This window comes from Nycticebus coucang, chromosome 4, assembly GCF_027406575.1.
Source record: "Nycticebus coucang isolate mNycCou1 chromosome 4, mNycCou1.pri, whole genome shotgun sequence".
NCBI lineage: Eukaryota > Metazoa > Chordata > Mammalia > Primates > Lorisidae > Nycticebus > Nycticebus coucang.
In genome coordinates this window covers 129,270,881-129,292,351 of record NC_069783.1, presented here as the reverse complement: position 1 = coordinate 129,292,351, position 21,471 = coordinate 129,270,881, and the positions used below count along the sequence as shown (strand labels likewise).

General features: G+C 57.4%; 1 protein-coding gene across 6 annotated transcripts; it reads left to right on the top strand.

Moving 5' to 3' along the window:
* The first annotated feature begins 1,799 nt into the window (after positions 1-1,799).
* Positions 1,800-21,469, top strand: PRODH (proline dehydrogenase 1). Of its 6 annotated transcripts, none has more exons than XR_008379462.1 (15): positions 1,800-2,096; positions 6,421-6,629; positions 10,945-10,979; positions 11,344-11,493; positions 12,350-12,414; positions 12,573-12,689; positions 13,126-13,205; positions 14,004-14,085; positions 15,595-15,687; positions 15,800-15,946; positions 16,908-17,083; positions 17,447-17,507; positions 18,431-18,529; positions 20,721-20,809; positions 20,971-21,020. XR_008379462.1 is itself a non-coding variant. In XM_053587659.1 (14 exons), exons 1-14 carry the CDS (start codon positions 1,824-1,826, stop codon positions 21,072-21,074), a joined length of 1,719 nt encoding a protein of 572 aa, XP_053443634.1. In that variant the 5' UTR covers positions 1,800-1,823; the 3' UTR covers positions 21,075-21,469. The 6 variants fall into 6 exon arrangements, 2 of the variants coding, with proteins under 2 accessions (XP_053443634.1, XP_053443633.1); XR_008379461.1 differs by lacking the exon at positions 20,971-21,020 and adding an exon at positions 20,887-20,936; XR_008379463.1 differs by lacking the exon at positions 20,971-21,020 and adding an exon at positions 20,887-20,905 and having other exon boundaries at positions 18,431-18,525.
* The last annotated feature ends 2 nt before the right edge of the window (positions 21,470-21,471 follow it).

Sequence of the window (21,471 nt, the reverse complement as noted above, 5' to 3'; positions counted from 1 at the left end):
TCTAGGCCAGCCCCATGGGTCAGGGAGGGCCTGCCAGGGGAGGTACCCACCCAGCTGAGCCTGAGGAGAAGGAAGGAAACACAGGGGTGCAGGGAGGGATGCATGCAGGACAGTAGTGTGCATACAGCCGGGGCTCAGCTGGGGCCAGCAGAAGGACCAGCACAGGAGAGAGCTCTGGAGAGTGTGGGCTGTGGCCACCAGGAGGAGGGAAGGGAAGACTCTGGTGGCTACAGCCATCTGCCAAGGCTGGCCCCTCTCCAGCTCACCAAAGTTTCTGAGCTGCAGGAGGGACCCCTGAGTTCTCACCTCTGAGGTTTGACTCACCTTCCCCTTTTGTCTCTGGCTTTTCCTCCCTAATTGCAGCAGGAGGAAGAGGGGCAGAAAAACCATGGCCCAGTCAGGAAGCCTCTCTCAACCTGGAACAGTGGTGGTGGTGTCCCCCAGGGGGACAATGTCTGCAGATGTTTTTGTTGTCACAACTACGTGTGTGTATGTGTATGCTAGCATGCTACTACTTTCTGGTGGGTGGAAGCCAGAGATGCTGATAATTGGACCTCAAATGTCATCACTGCTGAACAGCCAGCCGGCTTTTCCACCAAGACGCATGGGGATGGGGTGGGGAAGGGGAGGCCAGGTGGGTGAGGTGTTGGGGAGGCACCCACAGTGAGACCATGCATCTGTGGAGGTGCAGGAGTGTCATGGGCAGTGGAGAAGGAGGAGATGTGAGAAGGGTGAATGAGGGGGAGGGATGTGCCCTGGTGGGCTGTGAGGGCAGGTCCCTCCAACAGGTGACACCTGTGAAGAGTATCTGAGGCAGGGATGCAGAGTGAAAAAGACCTTAGGAGGAGAGGGTGGCCTGAGGGAAGGGGCAAAACAGATGACTTTACTCAGCCCTCCCAGGCAGCACTGAGGTGGGGATTATGGGGAGGTGGAGTGGCCCAGGAGACCTGCGGTGGAGAAGTAGAGAAGGGAACCACAGGCTGCACAGATGCCAAGGGACGCCTGGGGTCCGCGCTTGCCCTATAGGTGAGAGGACAGGAGAAGCCCAGCATTGTGCAAGGCCCTGAGAGGTGGAAGGGAGGGAGATGATGGTTCCCAAACGACCCTGTAAACGAGAGCAGAGGAACCACCTTCTAGCACTGGACTCTTATTCAGTGGGCCTGAGTGGCGCGCCCACGCGGCTCAACCTCAAGGGAGAAACCCAGGTGTGGAGGTGTGTGGTGGCGCTGACTGATGGGCTCTGGACCCACCTGGCTAGCTTGACCACCTAGGAAACCTCACACCTGGTTTCGGACCCACATCCCAAGGGGGTCTCCTATGGGAAAGGCGGGGCTCCGGGTGAGACAGGGTCTCAGGGGTGAGGGCGGAGGTGGGGAGCTGCCCCCGGCCGCTAAAGCCCCGCTCCCGCCCCGGCACTGCCCGGTAGGCAAGGCCTGCCTTCCACACACCGTTCTGCGCAGCCCGTGGGGCGGCACCCACCCCCGCCACGAGAAGGCGCGGCTCGGAGCGCGGGCGGGGCCTCCCGGAAGTAGGCGCGGGTCCTGGGGCAGGGTCTCTTGAGGACGGTGCGCGGCTCTGGGCAGGGGGGCGCGGCTCGGGGCGGGGTGGGGCCTCCTGGACAGAAGGTGCGGATCCTGGGATGGAGGGCGGCCACCGCGGAGAGCGAGGCCTAGAGCTGGACTGCGCCTACTCTGGGCGTGGCTCGGGTGCGGGGCGGGGCCTCCTGAGGAGGAGCGTGACTAGAACACTGGGGCGGGGACTCGGGGCGGGGCCGGGCCAGAGGTCCGTACTTAAGCGGCCCGGGCGCGCCTAGCGTCCCCGCCATGGCTCTGAAGCGTGTCTGGTCAGCCCTACGCCCCGGCCTCCCCCGCCTTGCCCCACTGTCCACGGCGCCGGCGGCTCGCGAGCAGTCCGCTGCAGGCCAACGGGCTGTGTCGGGATGCGGGGTGGCCGAGACCGTACGGCCGTCGGTGCCCTCTGTGGACTTCAGCAACGCGCAGGAAGCGTACCGCAGCCGGCGTAGTTGGGAGCTGGCGCGCAGCCTGCTGGTGTTGCGCCTGTGCGCCTCGCCCGCGCTGTTGGCGCGCCACGAGCAGGTGCGCAGTGGGTAGGCGCTAGGGGTCCTCTGCCGGTCCAGGGAGACGTTATGGAGTTTGCAGTTGTAAAGCCGAGGTCTGTTGAGAATCACCTGTAGTTTGGGAGCCAGGAAGGGAGGCGTTTTCTGCATTCACTTTCCGATCTTGGGGATTTTCTTGTCAGTTACTACTACCAACTAAACCAAAAACTGTTTTAAGTTTTAAGGAATATATCATTTGGAGTACAGAGTTGTCACCTAGAATTTATAACTTAGTCTTTCATGTTGCCCCTAGAGAAGTTTGGGGCTTTCAAGGTTTCAGGGCCTGGGACCCCAGAGCTCTCCAGGCCGAGACTCAACTGCTCACCAGGCACAGCCACTCTGGACAGCGTTCGGGATAGAGGGGAAGACGCTCAAATGGCCAACCTTAAACTTGCACTTGGTAACTTTAAAATATGTAAGGGCTTGGGCGGCGCCTGTGGCTCAGTGAGTAGGGCGCCAGCCCCATATGCCGAGGGTGGCGGGTTCAAACCCAGCCCCAGCCAACCTGCAACAACAACAACAACAAAAATAGCCGGGCGTTGTGGCGGGCGCCTGTAGTCCCAGCTGCTCCGGAGGCTGAGGCAAGAGAATCGTGTAAGCCCAAGAGTTAGAGGTTGCTGTGAGCCGTGTGACTCCACGGCACTCTACCCGAGGGCGGTACAGTGAGACTGTCTCTACAAAAAAAAAAAAAAAAATGTAAGGGCTTTACAGGAGTGACATGCAGAAGACCACAGTAGGGGAATTAGGTATGTTGAGGTGACCCTGGGAAGAGTTTTCAGGGGTCAAGTTGTTGGTGCTGGAGTCTGGTGCTATTGCTTTGTCCGTAAGACTGTGCTGACATTGGCAGCCTGCCCGTCTTGGCCACTTGGGAAAAGTCACAGGTTAGTTTGGTGGTGAGAGGTGAGGAGAGAAGTCCGCACACTCAAAGTCAGGTGGCTGTGAGACCGGTGGAGATATTTGTTCGAATCCCAGGGGAGATTCACTGTTAGCTTTGGAGCCCAGGACAGATGGTGGCCAGAGTAGGGAGGATGGCAATGGAAGAAGGACTGGACTGAGCAGCTGGAGGCCTTTGGGAGGCCAATCTCTGTGTTTGTGCAGATTTCGGAGGTCAAGTCCTGCCTGTGGAGAGCCAGGCCAAGGGAGCAGGCGGGTGAGAAGAGACATTCCTGGTAAAGGAACCTGGGTGGGAAGGGGAGGTAATGAGGACTCTCTGGGGAGTACCAGCGTCTAGGAAATAGCAGCAGGTCCTGGTGATGTTGCAATAGAGAGGGTGAGGCATCGGAGGCAGAAATGCCAGGGGAGGGAACAGCCAATACTAGGACCTCTGTGGAGGGCAAGGACAGGTGCATTGGGTGGCTGCCAGGTGGGACAGGGGCCAGCAGAGCAGGAGCCATGCCTACTCTGTGGCTGCCTAGGAGGGAGTCAGGATGAGAAACCAGGCCAAACTTCTCTAGGCTAAGTGCTGAGCTTTCTTCCCCAGATTCAAAACCAGTCATCTCACAGAGTAGCCAGCAGAGCTGGGGCATGGGGTTTGGTATCCAGCCTGCTGGGGGAAGTGAGTCCCAGCACCTTGATGCTAACCGTGGGAAGGATGTGTTGGCTCCACTGCCTTTGGAGTGCTGCCTGGGCAAGTGCTGGGGCTCAGGGAGGGGACTATGGGTAACTGGAAGAGATAGAGCATCCGGTGACAAATTCTCTCAGACTCCCTTCAGGTCCAGCCTGTGCTCCGGGAACCCCTTTGTAGGGTCTGTGTTGTTGTCATTGCTGATGGCCTCACAGGTGTTAGTGGCCTCAGCACCTGGTGCTGGAAGCATCCGGCCTGGGTCAGGCTGTGAGCATGTGAGCTGCTCACCAGAATCTGGTCCTGGGGGCAGCCTCACCCTTTGACCTACAGCAAAAAATTCCTCCACAAACAGGGTTTATGAGGTTGTGGCTGGGGAAGTCTGGGCCATCAATCCTACCTGGAGGAATGTCAGGCTGTGGGAGCTGAGGTTTGAGCTGCAGCCTTGGATGGGTACTATGAGGGACTCTGTTGGAGCTTGCACTTGCCTGAAAGCAGGCCTTCATAAGGAGGTTCCAGGAAGTCCAGACTTTACCTGACAGCAGTGCTATGCTTGGGTGTGAGCCGTAGCAGAAGAGAGGACAAGAGCAAGGGTATAGTGGTTCCCTGGGGCGGGGGGGGTGGGGGGGTAGTAGAAACATGTGAAAGACTCACACGCAGATACAAGTTCCTGCATCCTCAAAAGATCCCCATTGGGAGAACAGGTGGGGCTTCTTTGGTTTCAGTGGTATCTCACTGGGACACATGACACCAGGATGGTTTTACACTTTGGAGCCTGCTCTAAAATTGCCAGCCAGATTATGTGCTTCTGCAGCCATGTGCCAGGAGCTTCCAGGCATGGCCCCTCCAGGTCCTACCTGTCCTGACTTTGGAATAAAGTGTTCCTGGAGCCAGTGCAGCCTGGCTGCTGCCCCTTCATTGAGCACTGGCTGTGGCAGCGGGGAGCAGTTAGTCACCTAGTGATGGCCTAGCTCTGCGCAGGAAGTTCACTGGTCCCTGCTTCAGGCAGTCACCTGCCCTTCCTTGTGTGTTTCTGAGGGCGTCATTACCGCTGGTGTGAATGAGGTCAAGAGCTCTTTTCTAGAGCTGAATGATGGTTTTCAATTCCCCATTTCTGTCCCACCTGCTACTTGGATGACCTTTGATGTGTCCAAGACCCATCCTTTCCTGGGTTCTGCCTGGCAGGGAAAAGGCTGCTCAGTGAGACCTGGAGGGCTGCCTGTGTCCCCAGCATTGGCATGCTTACTTGCCAGTTACTAATCCTCTTTATGGAAGAACAAAATTCAATATAGTCAGATGCTGGGCAGAGGCTGCCTGGGAAACCCCAGTCCCTGGGGCTTCCAGGTGCCACACACAAGGGCAGTTGAGAGGCACTTCCACGGGCTCTGTCCTCCGTGCAGTTAAGGAAGAAGGCAGCAGGCCACACCTGCCCATGGGCCAGCTCTGGGTTGCTGGGGACTAGCTTGTGGAGGAAGGTGTTTGACTCACTGATGCTTTCTTTGGCTTAGACTAGAGGTTGTTCCTGAAACCCTGGTCCCAAGAGATGCTCTCTATGACAGAGTGGTTCTAGTATCCATCAGACTTGAGAATCCCTCGTTTCCTCCTGTTTTGTGGCCGAGTGGGGGTGTGGGAGGTGGACATGGGGGCTTCCACACAGGGTGGGGTGTGCTTCAAGCTTCAAGTTGCCATCCTAGCCCCTCAGGCTCCTGCTGTCACTGTTTCTTCTGTCTGGCTGCACTTCCCCACAAATCTCCCCAGTTTAGCCTGTCCCTCCTCAACTTGTGGGCTTTCCTCCCTCCTCCCCTTTCGAGTCATGTGAAGGCGCTCCTGTTTGGGGCACCTCCTGCAGGGTACAAGCTCCTGGTTTGTTTCCTCCATTTGTTTCCGGTCATGAGGACTGCTCCTGGCAGCAGCAGCTCTGGACACTTGAATGAACCATGCGGTGAAGTGATTGGGGGAAAGAGCTGGGTGATTTCTGGGCAGTGTCTTCCTCAGGGGCACATCTGTCCATGTGGCTGACCACCCTGGAGGACATGCCACATCTCCACTGGCCCTGAGGTGGGCAGTCATCTCATAGGCCCATGCAGACGGTTCCTGGACTCACAGTTCTCCACTGGGCCCACTGCACTCCACTCCTGATTTCGCATTCAGACCAGGTTTTGTGTGTGTTCCTTGTTTAGCAGCCACTTGAGGGCTGGCCTCATGCCAGCCTCACTGTTTTAGGGACTTGGAATAAGAATGAACCAAATATGAAAATTCCGGGCACTTGAATTCTACAAAGTCTCGTCAGATCTGCCTTCTTCCCAGTGGAACTGCTGAAGTGCGGTTACAGAGAATGTTTGGAAAACACCCAGTGCTGACCCCAGGGAGGCTCTTTACCCTCCAAGCATTGGTCAGGCAGCAGCCCTGTGTATGGTGGGGACAACCTGTGAGTGGGCCCTATTGGGGTGTTATTTAGGCCGGAACAATGTGCTCGTGGTGGCAGGGATGGGGCCCTGCTCTCGGTGGAGGCTGATACGGTCGACGGCTGCCGTGTGTACAGAAGACAGCTGCTTTGGTGGCCTTCGCCAAAAAGTTGATGGTGTGAGCTGAGTCTGCCCCAGGAGATCACGTTGAGGCCCTGTGGTTGGAGTGAAGTGTTGGGGTCAGGGAAAGCAGGAGTGTCCCGTGGGGAAGGGGAGGCCAGGGCAGCCCTGGACAGCTGCTTCCCTTTGTCTTTCAGCTGCTCCCCTTTGTCTTTCAGCTGCTCCACATCACCAGGAAACTCCTGGGGCAAAGGCTGTTTGATAAGCTCATGAAGATGACCTTCTATGGGCAGTTTGTGGCTGGCGAGGACCAGGAGTCTATTCGGCCCCTGATCCAGCACAACAGGGCCTTCGGTGTTGGCTCCATCCTGGACTATGCTGTGGAGGAGGATCTGAGCACCGAGGAGGCTGAGCGCAAGGAGATGGAGTAAGGCCTGCCCCAAGGCTACAGGCATGGTGGTGGTGACCCCAAATCACCCCAGGGCTGTTGAGGATTGATGGGGCCATGTCCACTGCTGGGCTTCAGCCTGGGCTGGGCTGAGGTGAAAGTGGGGAGAGTATGATCAGCCCCTTGCCAACGGCCCTCCTGGCTTCTGCCTGAGTTCCTGCATTGTTATCATGCCTGTGACAACTCTGGGCTCTCAGGTGTGCTTGAGGCCTGAGCAGGATTGAGGGTTGGGATCAGGCAAACTGCAGTCCCCAGCTTTGTCTGGCTCCCCACCTGGTCTTGTGTGGTTTGAGAATAGTTTTCCCAATTTCAAATGGTTGAAAGAAATCAAAACAGAAGTACTACTTTGTGGTATATGAAAATTGTGTGAAGTTCATTTTGGCGGGAGCAGAGTAGTTGTGGCAGAGGAGCTGAGAACAAGTGAAAGGTGGCCGCCCACACAGATGTTTGCCACCCCCTGCAGGAGGCCAATCTGGCTCCCTGCTCTGTCCTCCTTCCTCTTTGCTGGAGGGATTCCTTACCATGGGTGGAATTGCCCCGACTTGCCAGGCCCAGCCTGCCCTGAGATAGTTTCCTCCTTGCAGATAGGCGTGGAGCCTCCCAGGCCCCACCCCTCCCTGGGTATCCATGGAGAAGGGAGGTGCACCCAGGAGCGACATCACAGGCGGGCCTGAGTTTCCTCCCAAGGTCATCAACCAGCTGCTGGGCCCCTTCCCTGGGCAGTGAGTGTAGGCAGGACGGGGGACCAGCTCCTCCTGTCAGCAGGAGAGAATGACAGGCAGATGCTAGACAGGATGTCACTTTATTTGGTAAGTCTATGCTGTTGCCTGTTTGCCTTCAGGCCAGGCCCTCACTGGGATTTGGTGCCCTGATAGCAGCTGGGCCAGATGCACGTGAGGCTTGGGTACCTCACAGTGGACCCTGTTAGGCTTGGTATTTACTTTGCCCCTCCCAGCTGGCTGGCTTGGGTGTGGAGGGAAAAGTAGTCACATGAGGCCTCCAGCCCTGGGGACAGAATGTCCCAGCTTCTTACTAAAGCAGGCCAGCAGGGGAGGATTGGGCAGAGGGGCCTGCCCTGCATTTGGCTATTTTGAAGGCGGGGTGCCCCAGCCTGAGGACCCCAGTGTTCCTAGCAGGGCCCCTGTTGAATAACTAATGGGCTGTGTGTATTCAGCTGAGTGCTTGTTGGTTTCACAATGGGGTTTTCACTTTCAGAAGAGACTCCTTTCCCAGGGCCCTGCCTGGCTTCCTCCCTGCCCCACAGGGAAGTTTAGAGGTGGGCCAGCCTGCACCCTGACAGAGGCCTGCCCTCATTTACGCCCCCACTCCCCACTCTACTTGCCTTTGCCTGGCCAAGGCTGTGCCTCCCCAGGCTACTCTGCTTCTGGCAGCTGCAGTCTGCAGGAGCCCTGCTGGGGTTATGAGACTGGCGTGGCCATCCCTTCCCATCCGCCTGGACCATGAAGGCAGAGCTGGGCTTACAAGTGTGGGTTCCATGTCCACACTGTGGTGGGGCTCACCTGGTTCACTGGTGGACCAGCCATGCAGACCCCAGTGTGGGGATCTGTTTCAAGTATCCTCAGTGAGGCCCAGAGATTCATCTCTCTCACCACGTTTCTATCCCAAGGTCCATAGAGTTGACTCTAGGAAAAGAGCAGAGGCCACCACCCCAAATTAAGGTTACTGGGGGATGCCAGGCCTATGAGCAGCACAGGAAGGATAGAGGTATCTGTGTGTCTGGCCAAGGGAGGAGGAAGTGACAGGAGGCTGGTGGGTGTGCCACCTTGAGGAAGGGTGGGCTGTGCTTGCCGGAGGTCTGTGAGAATGCAGAGGCCGGGGCCTGGTCACACACCAGGAGAGGAGGCCCATGGAGCAAGGGGCCAGGGTGTCTTCCTGATGGTGATGTTGTGATCCTTGGGCAGCATAGACAGCAGGCATTTGGCTGTGTAAGTTCAGGGCTGGCTGGAGGGGCCTGGGCCCTGGTCACCAGGCTGGCCAGCAGCTTTCCTGGAATATGTGCAGTGTCTGACCTTGAATGAGGGGATGGGAAGGCAGGGGTGGTTCCCCTCAGTCCCATTTGTTTCAAGCAGGCACCAGGCCACAGCTGCCCAGAGGGACCCCCCCAACCTCATTGCACTGTTTTTTCCCATGTTCCGACAGCCTCTGTGTGAAGTGTCTGTGTGTACCTGTGCCATTCTGTGCACTGTGTTCTGGTCATCTGGTCAAGGCAGCATTAGGATCGGGGCCTAGGGAGCATCAGAATGTGGTACTCATCCCTGTTCAGGGCCCCAGTGTGCCCATTCATCCTTCCACCTCTAGAATCCTTTGCCCACCCATGTCAAATGCTGCAGCTTCCCTGTGAAGGCAACATCCTGGGTGTGGAAAGCCAGGAGTCTTTACCTGTCCCCTCTGTGCACAGGCTGTAGGCTCTACTCCCACCCTCCATGGGAACATAACCCTGGGCCACCTGGGAACAGCCTCGTGACTCACCAGCTAGACCTGGTGGGAGTGTGGCCCTGTCTCTGCCTAATGGCTTCTGCTCTGAGACCTGGTCACTCCTGACCACTGTAGATGCTGGGCAGTTAGCTTGATTACTCTGCTTGCCTGTTTCTAAAGCCCAGGAGGTTCCTGGATGGAAATAGTGGTGGCCTTGGGCTGTTTCACGTGGCTGAGCATGTGGGAGCAAGAAAGAGAGTGGCCCTGCTTTGGGCCTACAAGGATGGATGGATGAACCAGCTATGGGAATGCTGAGGGCTTCTGAGATGACCTGTCCCCTGGAAGGCAGTTGGCCTCCTACAGGCAGTTGCCTGTGTTGTCTGAAATGTGGGCTGGGAAGTTTCAGGGCCAAGCCTTTCCCTCTGGTCTTGCAGGTCCTGAGGCCTGTATCTGCTGTCCTTACCATGTGGGTTTCTGCTCCACGAAGCATCTGGTCGCCTCCCTGCCTTAGTGTGTGCAGTGGGTCCCTCCTGGGATGGCTTTTGCCTGATTGTACCTGGCCTTGGCTTAGGGCCTGAAGCTGTCCCTGTGACTGGTCTCATGGTTCCAAGACAGGGACCTTGGGAGGGCCCAGAAAGCTCCCCCATGGGATGCAGGTCACACGGGGCTTGCCTTCTCTCTTGTCACACAGTGATGGGTCACCCTACCCTGCTGTCTGCCAGTTCCTGTCCCCAGTGGCTGGGTGGGTTTGGCCTTGTGAGTATGGTAGCAGTTGGGAAGCCAGGGCAGGCCATGCCTGGTCGTGAGACTTTTAGGTCCTGACTGGGCACCTGGCTCAGAGTCCCCAGATAAAGGACCTGAGGTTCCCTGGGAGCTGAACAGGGAGGGAGGTCTTCCTGGCAGTGGCTCAATGGCCCAGGACTTTCTCTGAGAGGCTGTGAAGTCAAAAAGCAGCAGCCAGGGCCCCTGATGCCGAGGCTTCTAATGCCAAGTTCATTCATCGCTGTCCTTCCTGTTGGAGTCTGAGGCTCTGGCCTCTGCTGGCCAGGTAACTGAGTTCTCTCTGTGGTAACCAACTTAGTAAGGCTTTAAATGCAAAGTCACATGACGTACAAAGCTGCTGGAGGGGTCAAGGTTGGAGGAGCTGCCCCTTCTTTTGAATAGACTTCATGGACACGGTTCTGTCCCAAATGGCACAGCTCCCAAACTGAGCCGAGGAAGATATCTGCCTCCATGAGGAGGAGGATGGTATCTGCTGTGGCTCTAGCTGGGGTGCAGGGGTGGTAGAGGCTGTAGCAGCCTGGCCTGATGGCAGAGCCTGGCCTCACCAACCAGTCCTAATGAGGATTCAGGCTGTGCCTGGGGCATGATGGGAACCCAATGAAGGGTTTAAACCAGATAAGAGGGTGAGATGTGATCTGCATTTTAAAAGAATGTTTCTGGTTACTGCTTGGAAAATTGGCCTCAGGGGCCAGAATACAAGAGGGGGCTGCCTGGAGGGCAGGACTGGGCTGACCTTAGCAGTGGGAGCAGGTGTCATCAGAGAGCAAGGAGCCTTCTGGTGGATTTTGGGCCTGGGCCTTTGTTTCTCTTAGCCCTGATGGGCTCTGTGTCCCCATCTTTTCCTTGGAATACCTGTTGCACGCACTTGGCTAGTACTGAGGACCCCAAGCTTTCTGAGGACTTCCTCAGGGGCCCTGTAAACTACCGCCCCTTCTGCTCAGGTGGTTCTGCCTCAGGCCTGGGTGGGGCTGTGTCTTGAAGCCAGCTGTCCACAAGGGCCAAGATGGGAATGTGCTTATCAACTGTAGCCCAGATGCTGTGACCCTAACCTTTGCTCTCTCCCTTCTCCTGGCAGGTCCTGTACCTCAGCTGCAGAGAGGGATGGCAGTGGTGAGTGACAGACGGCAGTTCAGGAATAGTGTACCCTGGTGCACACCCTGGGAGTCAAGCATAAGTAGGCCCCGCATCTCTGGGCTCTGATACGCCTATGGCACCTGGTGAAGGATGCTCTCTGCCTTCTTCTGGTATTCCTGGTGGACCAGGCCTCTGACAAGGCTTTGCCCTCCTGGCTCCATCTGCCCCAGGAGGAGGCTTAGCCATGGTGTCTGGAGTTTGGAGAAGGAGATGGGGACGGGAATAGGAAGATGGGCAGGCTGGGCAGGGGACCCAGGGGTGTTGGTGTGTGTGCCAGGAGGGGTGTGGGGACTGCAGCGCAGAGCCTGTGTCTGAGCCCAGGACGTGTGCACCTTCCCAGGGACAAGTAAGAGGGAGAAGCAGTACCAGGCTCACCGGGCTTTCGGAGACCGCAGGGATGGTGTCATTAGCGCCCGCACCTATTTCTATGCCAACGAGGCCAAGTGTGACAGCCACATGGAGACCTTCCTGCGCTGCATCGAAGCCTCAGGTGAGGCCCCCTCCTGGCTGGCAGGCTCCTGGGCCCTCAGTGACGGAGGTGAGCTCTGGTCATACTGGGTGGTGCTGGTCTACCTCCTTCCTGAGGGGCCTGGCTGCCTCCGAAGACGCCTCCTGCCCTACCCTATGCTTTCTCCTGGGCTTTGTGCCAGGATGGAGCTGTAGGAAGTTGGCCTGTGTCAGCTGGCTGAGCTGTCCATAGTCCCCAGGGTTGAGTTTCCCTTCAGGGAGCTGGTGCCCTGTCCTCTAGCAGGGAATCCCTCGCTGGCACAGCATCTGGGGCCCCATTGGGTTGGGGGAGCGCCTGCTGCAGGGGACAAGTGAAGTCCAAGCTACCTGAAGCCCAGTGTCCTCTGTTAGAAGCACACCAGACCTATGAAGCCTGTTCCAGCCCAGCAGCCCTCCCATGAGAGGCAGTGGGTCCCACACCTTCTGAATGGTTTAGGCTCCTAACCAGGCTGGAGCCTCAGCGTGAGGGGCGTCTTCTCCTGGCCACTGCCTTGTCTCCCAGGGGGAGGGGGCAGACAGAGGGGAGGGCCACCAGAAGCAAGTGCCTTTGCCTGCGCTATGCTCAGCATCTCTGAGTCCTGTGCCCCCCTGCCCAGGGGGCTGCTGTAGTGATGCTGGTACAGGGAAATAAACCGAGGCAGGGGACCTGTTGGGGCTACTTGGCACCAGCAGGCAACTCTTCGCTCACCTATGGCAAACAAAACTTGCCCCTTCCCACCCCTAGGGGCCTTGGGAAAGGTCTGAGGCCTTCACATCTGCCCTATCTGGGCTCCTGCCCTTCCTCACCCACCCTCTTCCCCCTCCTGTGTCTTCACGGCAATTCCTGTGGCTTCTGACAGGCTCTGCCTGTGAGGACGGTTTCTCAGCCATTAAGCTCACTGCGTTGGGGAGACCCCAGTTTCTGGTAAGTGCCAGAAGCTTCCACCTGCTGAAGCTGGTGCTTTGCAAGCACATGTGCAGATGCTGTGGAGGCTTGAGCGGGGTGCAAGTGCTGTGTTGGGTGCAGGGCCGGGCTGGGCAATGGGTATGTGCCCCAGAAGGCTCTCAGGCCTGTGTTCGCAGCTGCAGTTCTCAGATGTGCTGACCAAATGGAGACGCTTCTTTCACCAAATGGCTGCAGAGCAAGGGCAGGTGGGGCTGGCTGCCAAGGACACGAAGCTGGAGGTGGCTGCGCTGCAGGTGAGGCAACCCTCCCCTCCCTGGAGGCTGTTGATGGGCACCCAGGGGAAGTGGCAAAACAGTGGTGCTAGGAGGTTTCTGGCTCTTTTGCAGGGCTGGGCGTGTGGCTTACTGCACCATCACTGGAGTTGTCTGGGAGGAGGGGGAGGTTTGAGGTACTCTGGACAGGACTTGAGGCTGAATACAGATGGAAGAGGTGCGGAGGGGGAAGCACGGGGAGCTGGCCCTGCAGGGAGCAGGGAGTTTGGAGCTGCAGGGAAGGGCCTCGCATGAGCACATGGGCAGGAATAGACCTGTCTATGTCGCAGAAATGAAGCCAGAAGGGGGTTCTGCTCTCCTTAACAGTACCACATACATGGCACCATGAGCAAGTGTCGGGGGACGGGTGATGAAACGTGAGTGAATGGGGCTGACCCAGGCCTTCTCATTCCTCAAGGAAAGCATCGCCAAGATGGGCATCGCGCCCAGGGCAGAGATCCAGGACTGGTTCACAGTGGAGACTCTGGGCGTGTCTGGGTGAGAACAGCCCCCCGGCCAAGAAGGGAGCATCTGGTTCAGCCAGAGTTCCAGCCAAGCCCCAGTAGCATCTCTCAATCTGGCTGCCTGCTTGGGAGGGTGGGCCTCACTGGCGAATGTGCTGAAGGAACCACTCCCCTGAGACACACAGGTCAAGACTTGACAGGGAGCCGAGAGCCCCTGGGTTAGGTTGGGCTGGGCTGGGCTGGGCTGGGCTGGGCAGCATGGATGCCAGGCCAGCCCCAAAGCCACAGAGGGTTTCTTAAGGAATTATGTGGGTCTCAGAGCAAGAGTGTCATGCCTCGTCCTCTCTAGGGCTCATGGTGGCAGGTGAAGGATCAGAGCCCTTCACTTCATCCTCAGGACCAGAGGCTGGGACCAAGGTCACCAGGGGCCCACAGTCGAGTAGGGAGCCGCCCCCTCACCTTTGGGCTGCCCTGCTACCTGCTACCCTGCCCCTCAGAGGCCATGTGTGGTCTTTGTGCTGGGCTCCCTCCTGAGCCCCACCGGCCCAGATTGCCTAGTGTGTCCAACATTTTTACTGTCATCTAGATGCAGGAACGTTTGTGTTCTGGTTTTAATTTTTTTTAAAGGAAGAACAATGATTACATTTTCTTTCTTAAAAACAACACTGAGAAAAAAACAAAAAAACTGAACACTGAGGTGGTTTTTGTGGTGGTTGGGTTTAGGGTGCTCTTTTGGGGAATGGGCTGGTTTTGGGCCTAGGTCCCCCAACCGATCCTAATGCTCAGGGTAGAGCTGCCTACCGCCTCTCTGCTGACATGCCTTGTCCTCCAGCACTGTGGACTTGCTGGACTGGAGTGGCCTCATCGACAGCAGGACCAAGCTCTCCCAGCACCTGGTGGTTCCCAACACACAGGTAACGTGTCCCCTCACTGGCAGAGTGCTGGGCTGAGGTGAGAATTCATCTTGCCATGTGGGTATCCTGTGATCCACCTTGGGAACTCAGCATGACCAAGACCATGGGCCCCTCAGACACCCCCATGGCCCAGGAGAAAGAAGACAAACCCACTAGTGTCCACGGAGTGCTTGGTAGGACAGAGACCCACGTGCGGCTTTGTACCACAAGGAGAGGATGTCTGGGGACCATCCCTGAATCATCTATCCTGTGTGTGTTGGGTCTCTTCAAACCTCAGAGGCTACTTTATTTTCCCCTCATGGTTTAAGGGTTGATAGGGCTTGGATGGACGATACTTGCTCTGGTTCTCCTAGGCAGCTGTACTCAGATTGGCAGGGCTAGGGTCCTCCCTGAAGTGCCCTAATTGCACCTCAGAAGGTTGGTTCTGGCTGCCGGCTTGGGCTTCCTGCCAACATGGCAGCTGAGTTCCAAGGGCAAGTGTCCCCTGAGATGAGAGAGAGCCAGGCAGAAGCTGGTTACTTTGTCCAGTGTCACCTCAGAAGTCACGTGGTGTTACTTCTGTCGAAGTACATGTGTTAGAAGTGAGTTGCTGGGCCAGCCTATATTCAGGGGGGAGAGGAGCCTGCTCCTAGGAGGGTACCTGGGAATCATGGGCTATTTGAAACCACCGCCTGGGTGGGATCTGAAGAATCACCTTCAGAAAACATCCTGCAAGTGCAGCTTTCCATGACACTTCCAGCCTCAGCCGACTAAGGCTCAGCTTGAATTTTGAGCCACTAACCCAGGGGTGTAGCCCTGCTGCAGGGTACCGGCTGTTGGACACTTTAGCATGTGTGTGGCAAGGGAGGGAGAGATAACATCTGTGTCCAGTGAGGCAAGGCTGCTGGGGCTGGCACGGGGCTGCAGAAGGCCCTGATGCTTCCTGGGCCCTGCAGGGTGGGTGCCTGCCACACTGAGCACCCGCTTCTTGAAGGCATTGTCCTGGTGGGTGCCCTCATATGTGTCAGTACATGCTGTAGGGCCATTCCTCCAGCCCATAGCCACAGGTTCTTCCTGCTCCGAGCTAAGCCCTTCTGGTTGGACTGAGTTTACTTCCTTACTTTACTTCTGAGTGTTCTACAGAAGCCAAAGGGGTCCTCCCCACGGTGGCAGGGCCTCTTAGGGACCTGGGGAGATTGTGAGAGCACATGTTTTGGGGCTCAGGCCTGGCACGGGCACCAAGCTCCCTCCTGGTGCTGCCAGGCCCCGTGCATAGGGCAGTGTGCTGGCTGGCTGCAAGGTGCTAGGGTACCAGGTTACTGTGTTCAGCCAGCCTGGGACAGGGCACTGACCTTCATGTGCAGATAGTGGTGGTGAGGAGGCCTGGCTGGACCTTGTGCCACATTGTATGGAGGGTGTGAGGGTACCTGTGGGCTGGGGTGGCACTGTTGAAAGAGGTGTAGCTTGGGCCTCAGGGTGGGATCTCCCAGCCCTTGCTGTCTGTGCCCTGACCATGTGCTATGCTCTCAGACAGGACAGCTAGAACCCCTGCTGTCCCAGTTCACCGAGGAGGAGGAGCTGCAGATGACGAGGATGCTGCAGCGGATGGACATGCTGGCCAACGTGAGCCAGCCCTGCGTGGGTGGGAGGCTGGGGCCCCGAGGGCCCTGGGACTTGCACAGAGGGGAGGGCGCCTGCTTTGCTTGGGCCACAAACACACCCCTGCACCTCTCAGAAAGCCAGGGAGATGGGTGTGCGGCTGATGGTGGATGCCGAGCAGACCTACTTCCAGCCAGCCATCAGCCGCCTGACACTGGAAATGCAGCGCAAGTTCAATGTGGACAGGCCACTTATCTTCAACACGTACCAGTGCTACCTCAAGGTCAGCCTGCCCTGCCCTCTGGGGCTGGCTCAGCCCTCCTGCATGCAGGGGTTGGGGTGGGGGCCTCATCCAGCCTGTCTGCCTAGGCTGGGGGATGAATGAGAAGGAGTGGGCCTTCCCCCGGGTCCTCTGTGCAGAGCTGGCCCTGGCAGGGCCCTGGTGTCCAGGAAGAAGGCCCCTGCCCAGCACCTATGCCTTACCTTCTTGGAGCCGAGAGCAGATAGGGAATGGGAGGAAGACAAAGGAGCGTTCAAAGGTCCGCTTGACGTGCCTGGCACTCCATACTTGAAGGCTTCCTCATCATTTCCTCCAGCTTGGTTTCAGTTCAGAACCCTCTTAAGAATTTAATGAAGGTTCTGGGCCTTTCCCCAGGAGCCACACCCAGGATTCTTCATGTCCTCATGGAGCCCAGGCGAGTTTCAGCCTGAGGGCATTGAGCTGCTACCATCCCGAGCTCTGAGGGCCCACCTGTTGGGGCAGTCCAGGCAGGTGGCCTGGGCGTGTACCCTGTCCCAGTCAGCCCAAGAGTCTGGAGCATACAGTGATGGCTGGTACCTGCCCCCTGGGCCACCACCTCCAGAGAACTGGCCTCCCCCACAAGGCCATCCCCCTAGAGGGCTGCGCACCCACAGGACTGTCCTCCCCCTTACAGAGCTTCCCCTGCACAGGGCTGCCTCCACACAGGGCTATCTTCCTTCACAGGGCCATGCCACACAAGGGTATCCCTAGGCCATACAGGAGGCTACAGAGGTTCACTCTTATTGCTCCTTAAGGACAGAGTTCAGAGGCCCATCCTTACCCACATATGCTCTAGCTCCTGAGCCATACCTCCTCTAGACAGCTGCTGTCCAAGCCCAAGTGTCCCTAGTTGTGACTATACCTGGGAGCACATGGCCCCAGGAAGCCCCCTCCTGCTGTTACCCTGGCTCAGCACCTGCGAATTTCGGCCCTGGCTCCACAGGATGCCTATGACAATGTGACTTTGGACGTGGAGCTGGCTCGCCGAGAGGGCTGGTGTTTTGGGGCCAAGCTGGTGCGGGGGGCATACATGGCTCAGGAGCGCACCCGTGCAGCAGAGATTGGCTATGAGGACCCCATCAACCCCACGTACGAGGCCACCAACACCATGTACCACAGGTGTGTGGCCTTCCTGCCCCAGGCTCCCAGAGCAGGGCATGAAGGACAGACTGAGGGAGGGCCTCAGGGATGTGCTGTTGACCTGACACCCCAGGCCAGAAACCTCTAGCAGGACTAGGAGTTGTGTGCGTTCTGAGGCCAGGACTGATAGTTCCTCTGCTTTTGTGTCAGTTTTTCCACATCATTAAGGTTTTTCTTTTTTAAATATAGAAAAGGCTACTGAACAAAACTGGCCACAGTCCCCTGGCATTTAAATAACGAGAGACGTGCATGGGCACCTAGACCCCCACACCATAGCCAGCCTGTTTCCTTTTCAATTCATGTGTTGCGTCAGCTGTTCTGCACCCACTTTTATTGCTCTAGTATCTGGGTGATCTTTCTACGAGGCACAGGCAGACCGACCCTGAGCTTTTTTCTCTTAGAGGTGTGTATGCATGTTGTAAAACCAGAGACCCCTGGCATCCCTCGCTGGCTCCCTCTCCCTCTCCACAGCCCACCCTGCATACCCGTGCCACCTGCGCATGGTGGCCCCATCATGCACATGTCGTGCACCCTGTCCTCTGCCCCTTGCATTTTTCATTTAACCCTCCGTCTGGATCCCCATGATGCTCTTAACCGCCAGCATGGGGCGTCTGGGGCTTGTGGGATCTTTGGTTTTCAGCCTGGTTATTATAACAGGGCATCTGCGATCTTTGGTTTTCAGCCTGGTTATTATAACAGGGCATCTGCGATCTTTGGTTTTCAGCCTGGTTATTATAACAGGGACTCCCTAGCACCCTGTTCTCCTCTGTCACACATGTGCTGTCAGGGATTCTCTGTGTCTGAGGACACAGCTCTCGCACACTCCTGGAAATGGAACTTTCCAGGGAGAGATGATGTCCTTGATGCACGAGGGAGGGTGATGCTGTTCAGTCTCCCTGGGGTGCAGGGATGCCACCCCTCCAGGCCTCTGGGACCTGCCTTCCTGTGTTTTCTCATGGGTCCAGGGGTGACTGCAGAAGTCCTTTCCATAAATGGAGCTGCATGTGTCAGGAGCACGGGCAGGTCCAGGCTGGGCCCCGCTGGGCCCTGCTGGGCCCTGTAGTCACAGCACGTTTGATACAGGGACATTGTAACCTGGCTTGCCCCTCTCCCTGAACTGCCCACTCCCAGATGATGCTTGATTGTTATTGGTGGTCATTCTTTTTCATGAAGGACAGAGGAGGGGATGGACGCTGCTCTTGTCCCTCCTGAAACTGGGCAGCGAGGGTGGGTGCCAGTTTGCTGGACAGGCCTGGAGCCCGCTTGAGACCTCCTGTCCCATGGGGCCAGCAGCAAGGGGCCAGGCTTACGTGGCACTGCCCACAGGTGCCTGGACTACGTGCTACAGGAGCTGAAGCACAGTGCCAAGGCTCAGGTGATGGTGGCCTCCCACAATGAAGACACCATACGCTTCACGTTGTGTAGGTAGGCTGCCTGTGCTGGTGGGGTCTCTGGCTGAGGGCAATGTAAGGCAGCCCAGGGTGGGCAGTGTCTGGGGGAAGGTCTTGTGGAATGAGCTGGTGTGGTGGCCTCGGTGCCCTGCAGGCCCTGGGCAGGCTGGCAAGCTCATGGGAGCAAGAAGGCTATTTTTAGTCATCACAGCTCATAGCAACCTCAAACTCTTGGGCTCAAGTGATCCTCTTGCCTCAGTCTCCCGAGTAGCTGGGACTACAGATGCCCATCATAATGCCTGGCTAATTTTTCTAATTTTAGTAGAGATGGGGTCTCGCTCTTGCTCAGGCTGGTCGGGAACTCCTGCACTCAAGTGATCCATCTGCTTTGGGCTCCCACATATATGATTATAGGTGTGAGCCAGCGTGCCGGGCACACAGTCCAGCCTCCCTGCAGCAGGCTTCTCTTCTCTTCTGACTTGTACATCTTACCCCAACCCAAGCCTGTCTCTACTATGTTGCCACAGCTGTGCCTCCTTCCTTGAGCCCAGCTTCCCTTTCTCCCCAGTGGAAGCTGGGCTCTCCCTTTCCCTGTATCCTGTAGGGCCCCATGCTGGACTCTACCAACACTGAGGATTGGTGCCTGCAGGCCACGGGTCTGTGTCCCTGCTCTTGGCTGCTGGGAAGCCCTGGGCAGCTGGGTCATCTCTCCCGGGGAGGTGGTTCTGGGTTCCTGATGGTGATGGCTGCTCTGTCTTCTGCTCAGGCCACCATACCACACATCTAGGCACCTCAGTCAAATAGCCTGGGTTGGCTTTTGGCTGAGTAACAAACCAGCCCCAAACTCAGAGGCTTGAACAGCAGTGTGCTCTGCGGGTTGGTGGTGGGCTGGCCTTGCCTGGGTCTCTCCCGTGCCTGTGGTCACCTGGGGTCTGGTGGGTCCTAATGACCTCATTCACAAATGAGGCAGTGAAGGGGATTTAATCCCCTGTCCAGGGCCCCACAGGCAGTCTGGGCTTGGTCACACGGTAGTCTCAGGCTGCTGGAAGCCCCAGAGAGGACAAGCACTGCTGGCATCATGCTGTCAGGCCTCTTACCTTCCTGTAGGCCAAAGGATGTCAGGAGGCCAAGCCCAGCTGTGAGGCCCAGAGCCATGGTCATGTGGCAGAGCTGTGGGCTCCTGCAGGGGAGGCAGCAGGACAGGAATAGCCTGGCTCTCTTGGTGGTTCATGGGCCAGTGGCAGAGAAAGACAAATTGAGGACCATGGTGATGTGGCAGAGACAGGTTCCTCCTTTGGACTAGGCAGCTCTGATGTGCGACTGGAGATGGAGAGAAAGGGTCTGTGGCTGACCCTCCTCCAGGGAGCCTGGGCTGGGGTCTGGGGTGGGGAAGAGACTGGGATGAGAACAGTAGAGGGTGGGCCCTGAGGTAGGAGAGGAAGCACAGGCTTTGTCTGCCAGGCTTCTGGGTGGGGTGAGGACCTGGCTGAACATGCCCAGGGGTAGGGTCCCAAGTACTGGTGCAGACACGCCAAGTCTGGATACCTGGATGTGGAAGCCTGAAGGGGAAGACATGGGAATCATAAACATGTAGATGTATCAAGCCCTGAAATCTGTAATTTTAAATTTAGTAGCTTTGTTAAAAATATAAAATTAATTTCAGTAACACATTTTAATTAGCCCCAAATATTCAAAATATTTAACTCGCAGCACGTCTCACTTCAGAGTGGTCACCACTCAGGGCCACTTTACTGCCGTGTGGACAGAGCAGCTTGGATATGGGCAGAGAAGCAGCCAGTAAAGGAAGGATGGGTTGGGGGCAGGCAGGGGACCAGGTACCAGGCAGAGCCCTGGAGCTGCCCCAGACAAGAGGCTGCTGGCCAGTCTGCCTCTTGGGCCAGGGCACCAGGAGGGATGGTACTTCCCAAGAAGGAGGTGGAGGATGTGGGGAGTTGGTATGGAAGGTGGTTGGGGAAGGGGGCACCTTGCTGGCTATGGGCTGAGGCCTCTTCAGGTAGAGCTCAGCAGAGCCCTGCTGAAAGGAGGGAGTAGGCAGAGCCCAGACCCTAGCCCTAAACCACAGAGGATGAAGGCCAGAGCATGCAATTGAGGGGCCTGGGTGTAGCAGGAGAGACTTGGTGCTAAGATGGGGGCTCTATAACCCCTGTACCAGGGTATAGTGTTCTGGGGCCATACCTCACCTGCCCAGCTTCACCTGTTCGCAGGATGAAGGAGCTGGGCCTGCATCCTGCTGACCGGCAGGTGTACTTTGGACAGCTGCTAGGCATGTGTGACCAGATCAGCTTCCCTCTGGGTGAGCTGGGTGTTCCCTGGGTGGGTGGGTGGAGGGTGGGTGCTGGGCTGGGACTCATGCTCTGTGAATGCATGCAGGCCAGGCGGGCTTCCCTGTGTACAAGTACGTGCCCTATGGCCCCGTGATGGAGGTGCTGCCCTATCTGTCCCGCCGTGCCCTAGAGAACAGCAGCCTGATGAAGGGCGCCTGGCGGGAACGGCAGCTGCTGTGGCAGGAGCTGAAGCGACGGATCCTTACTGGGAGCCTCTTCCACCGCCCAGCCTAGCACCCTGGCCACGGCCACTGCCCTTGGTCTCCACATACCCTCACTATGTCCTCGCAGCACCCTCAAGCTAAGCTGGAACTTGGGGGTGGGGCCTGAGTGGTCCCTAAGCTGTCACCGCAGCTGCAGCCCAACCCCAACCTTGCGGATTCCCGTTTACGCCCAAGACTTCAGACCTGTGGGAGAGGGGCCCTGCCCAGGATGTGGGCACTCAGCCTGGGCCAAATCTGATACCCAGCTAAGCCACTGTGAACTGCTGGGACCTCCCCACCTCTGTGACCCCATGTCTTTGGACCCAGAGGACAGTCTACTGGGGGCCAGCCCACAACCTGAGCCCTTTGGGTGGCCAGTGGCTAGGCTGCAGAGGCCTGCCTGGTCAGTAAACCACTATTCTTGTAGC

Coding starts and splice junctions, on each gene's coding strand:
- PRODH (XM_053587658.1), top strand. CDS start 1,824: ATGGCTCTGAAGCGTGTCTGGTCAGCCCTACGCCCCGGCCTCCCCCGC. Junction 11,494..12,349: donor GCGCTGCATCGAAGCCTCAG/GTGAGGCCCCCT, acceptor GGCTTCTGACAG/GCTCTGCCTGTGAGGACGGT. Junction 15,688..15,799: donor GGATGGACATGCTGGCCAAC/GTGAGCCAGCCC, acceptor TGCACCTCTCAG/AAAGCCAGGGAGATGGGTGT.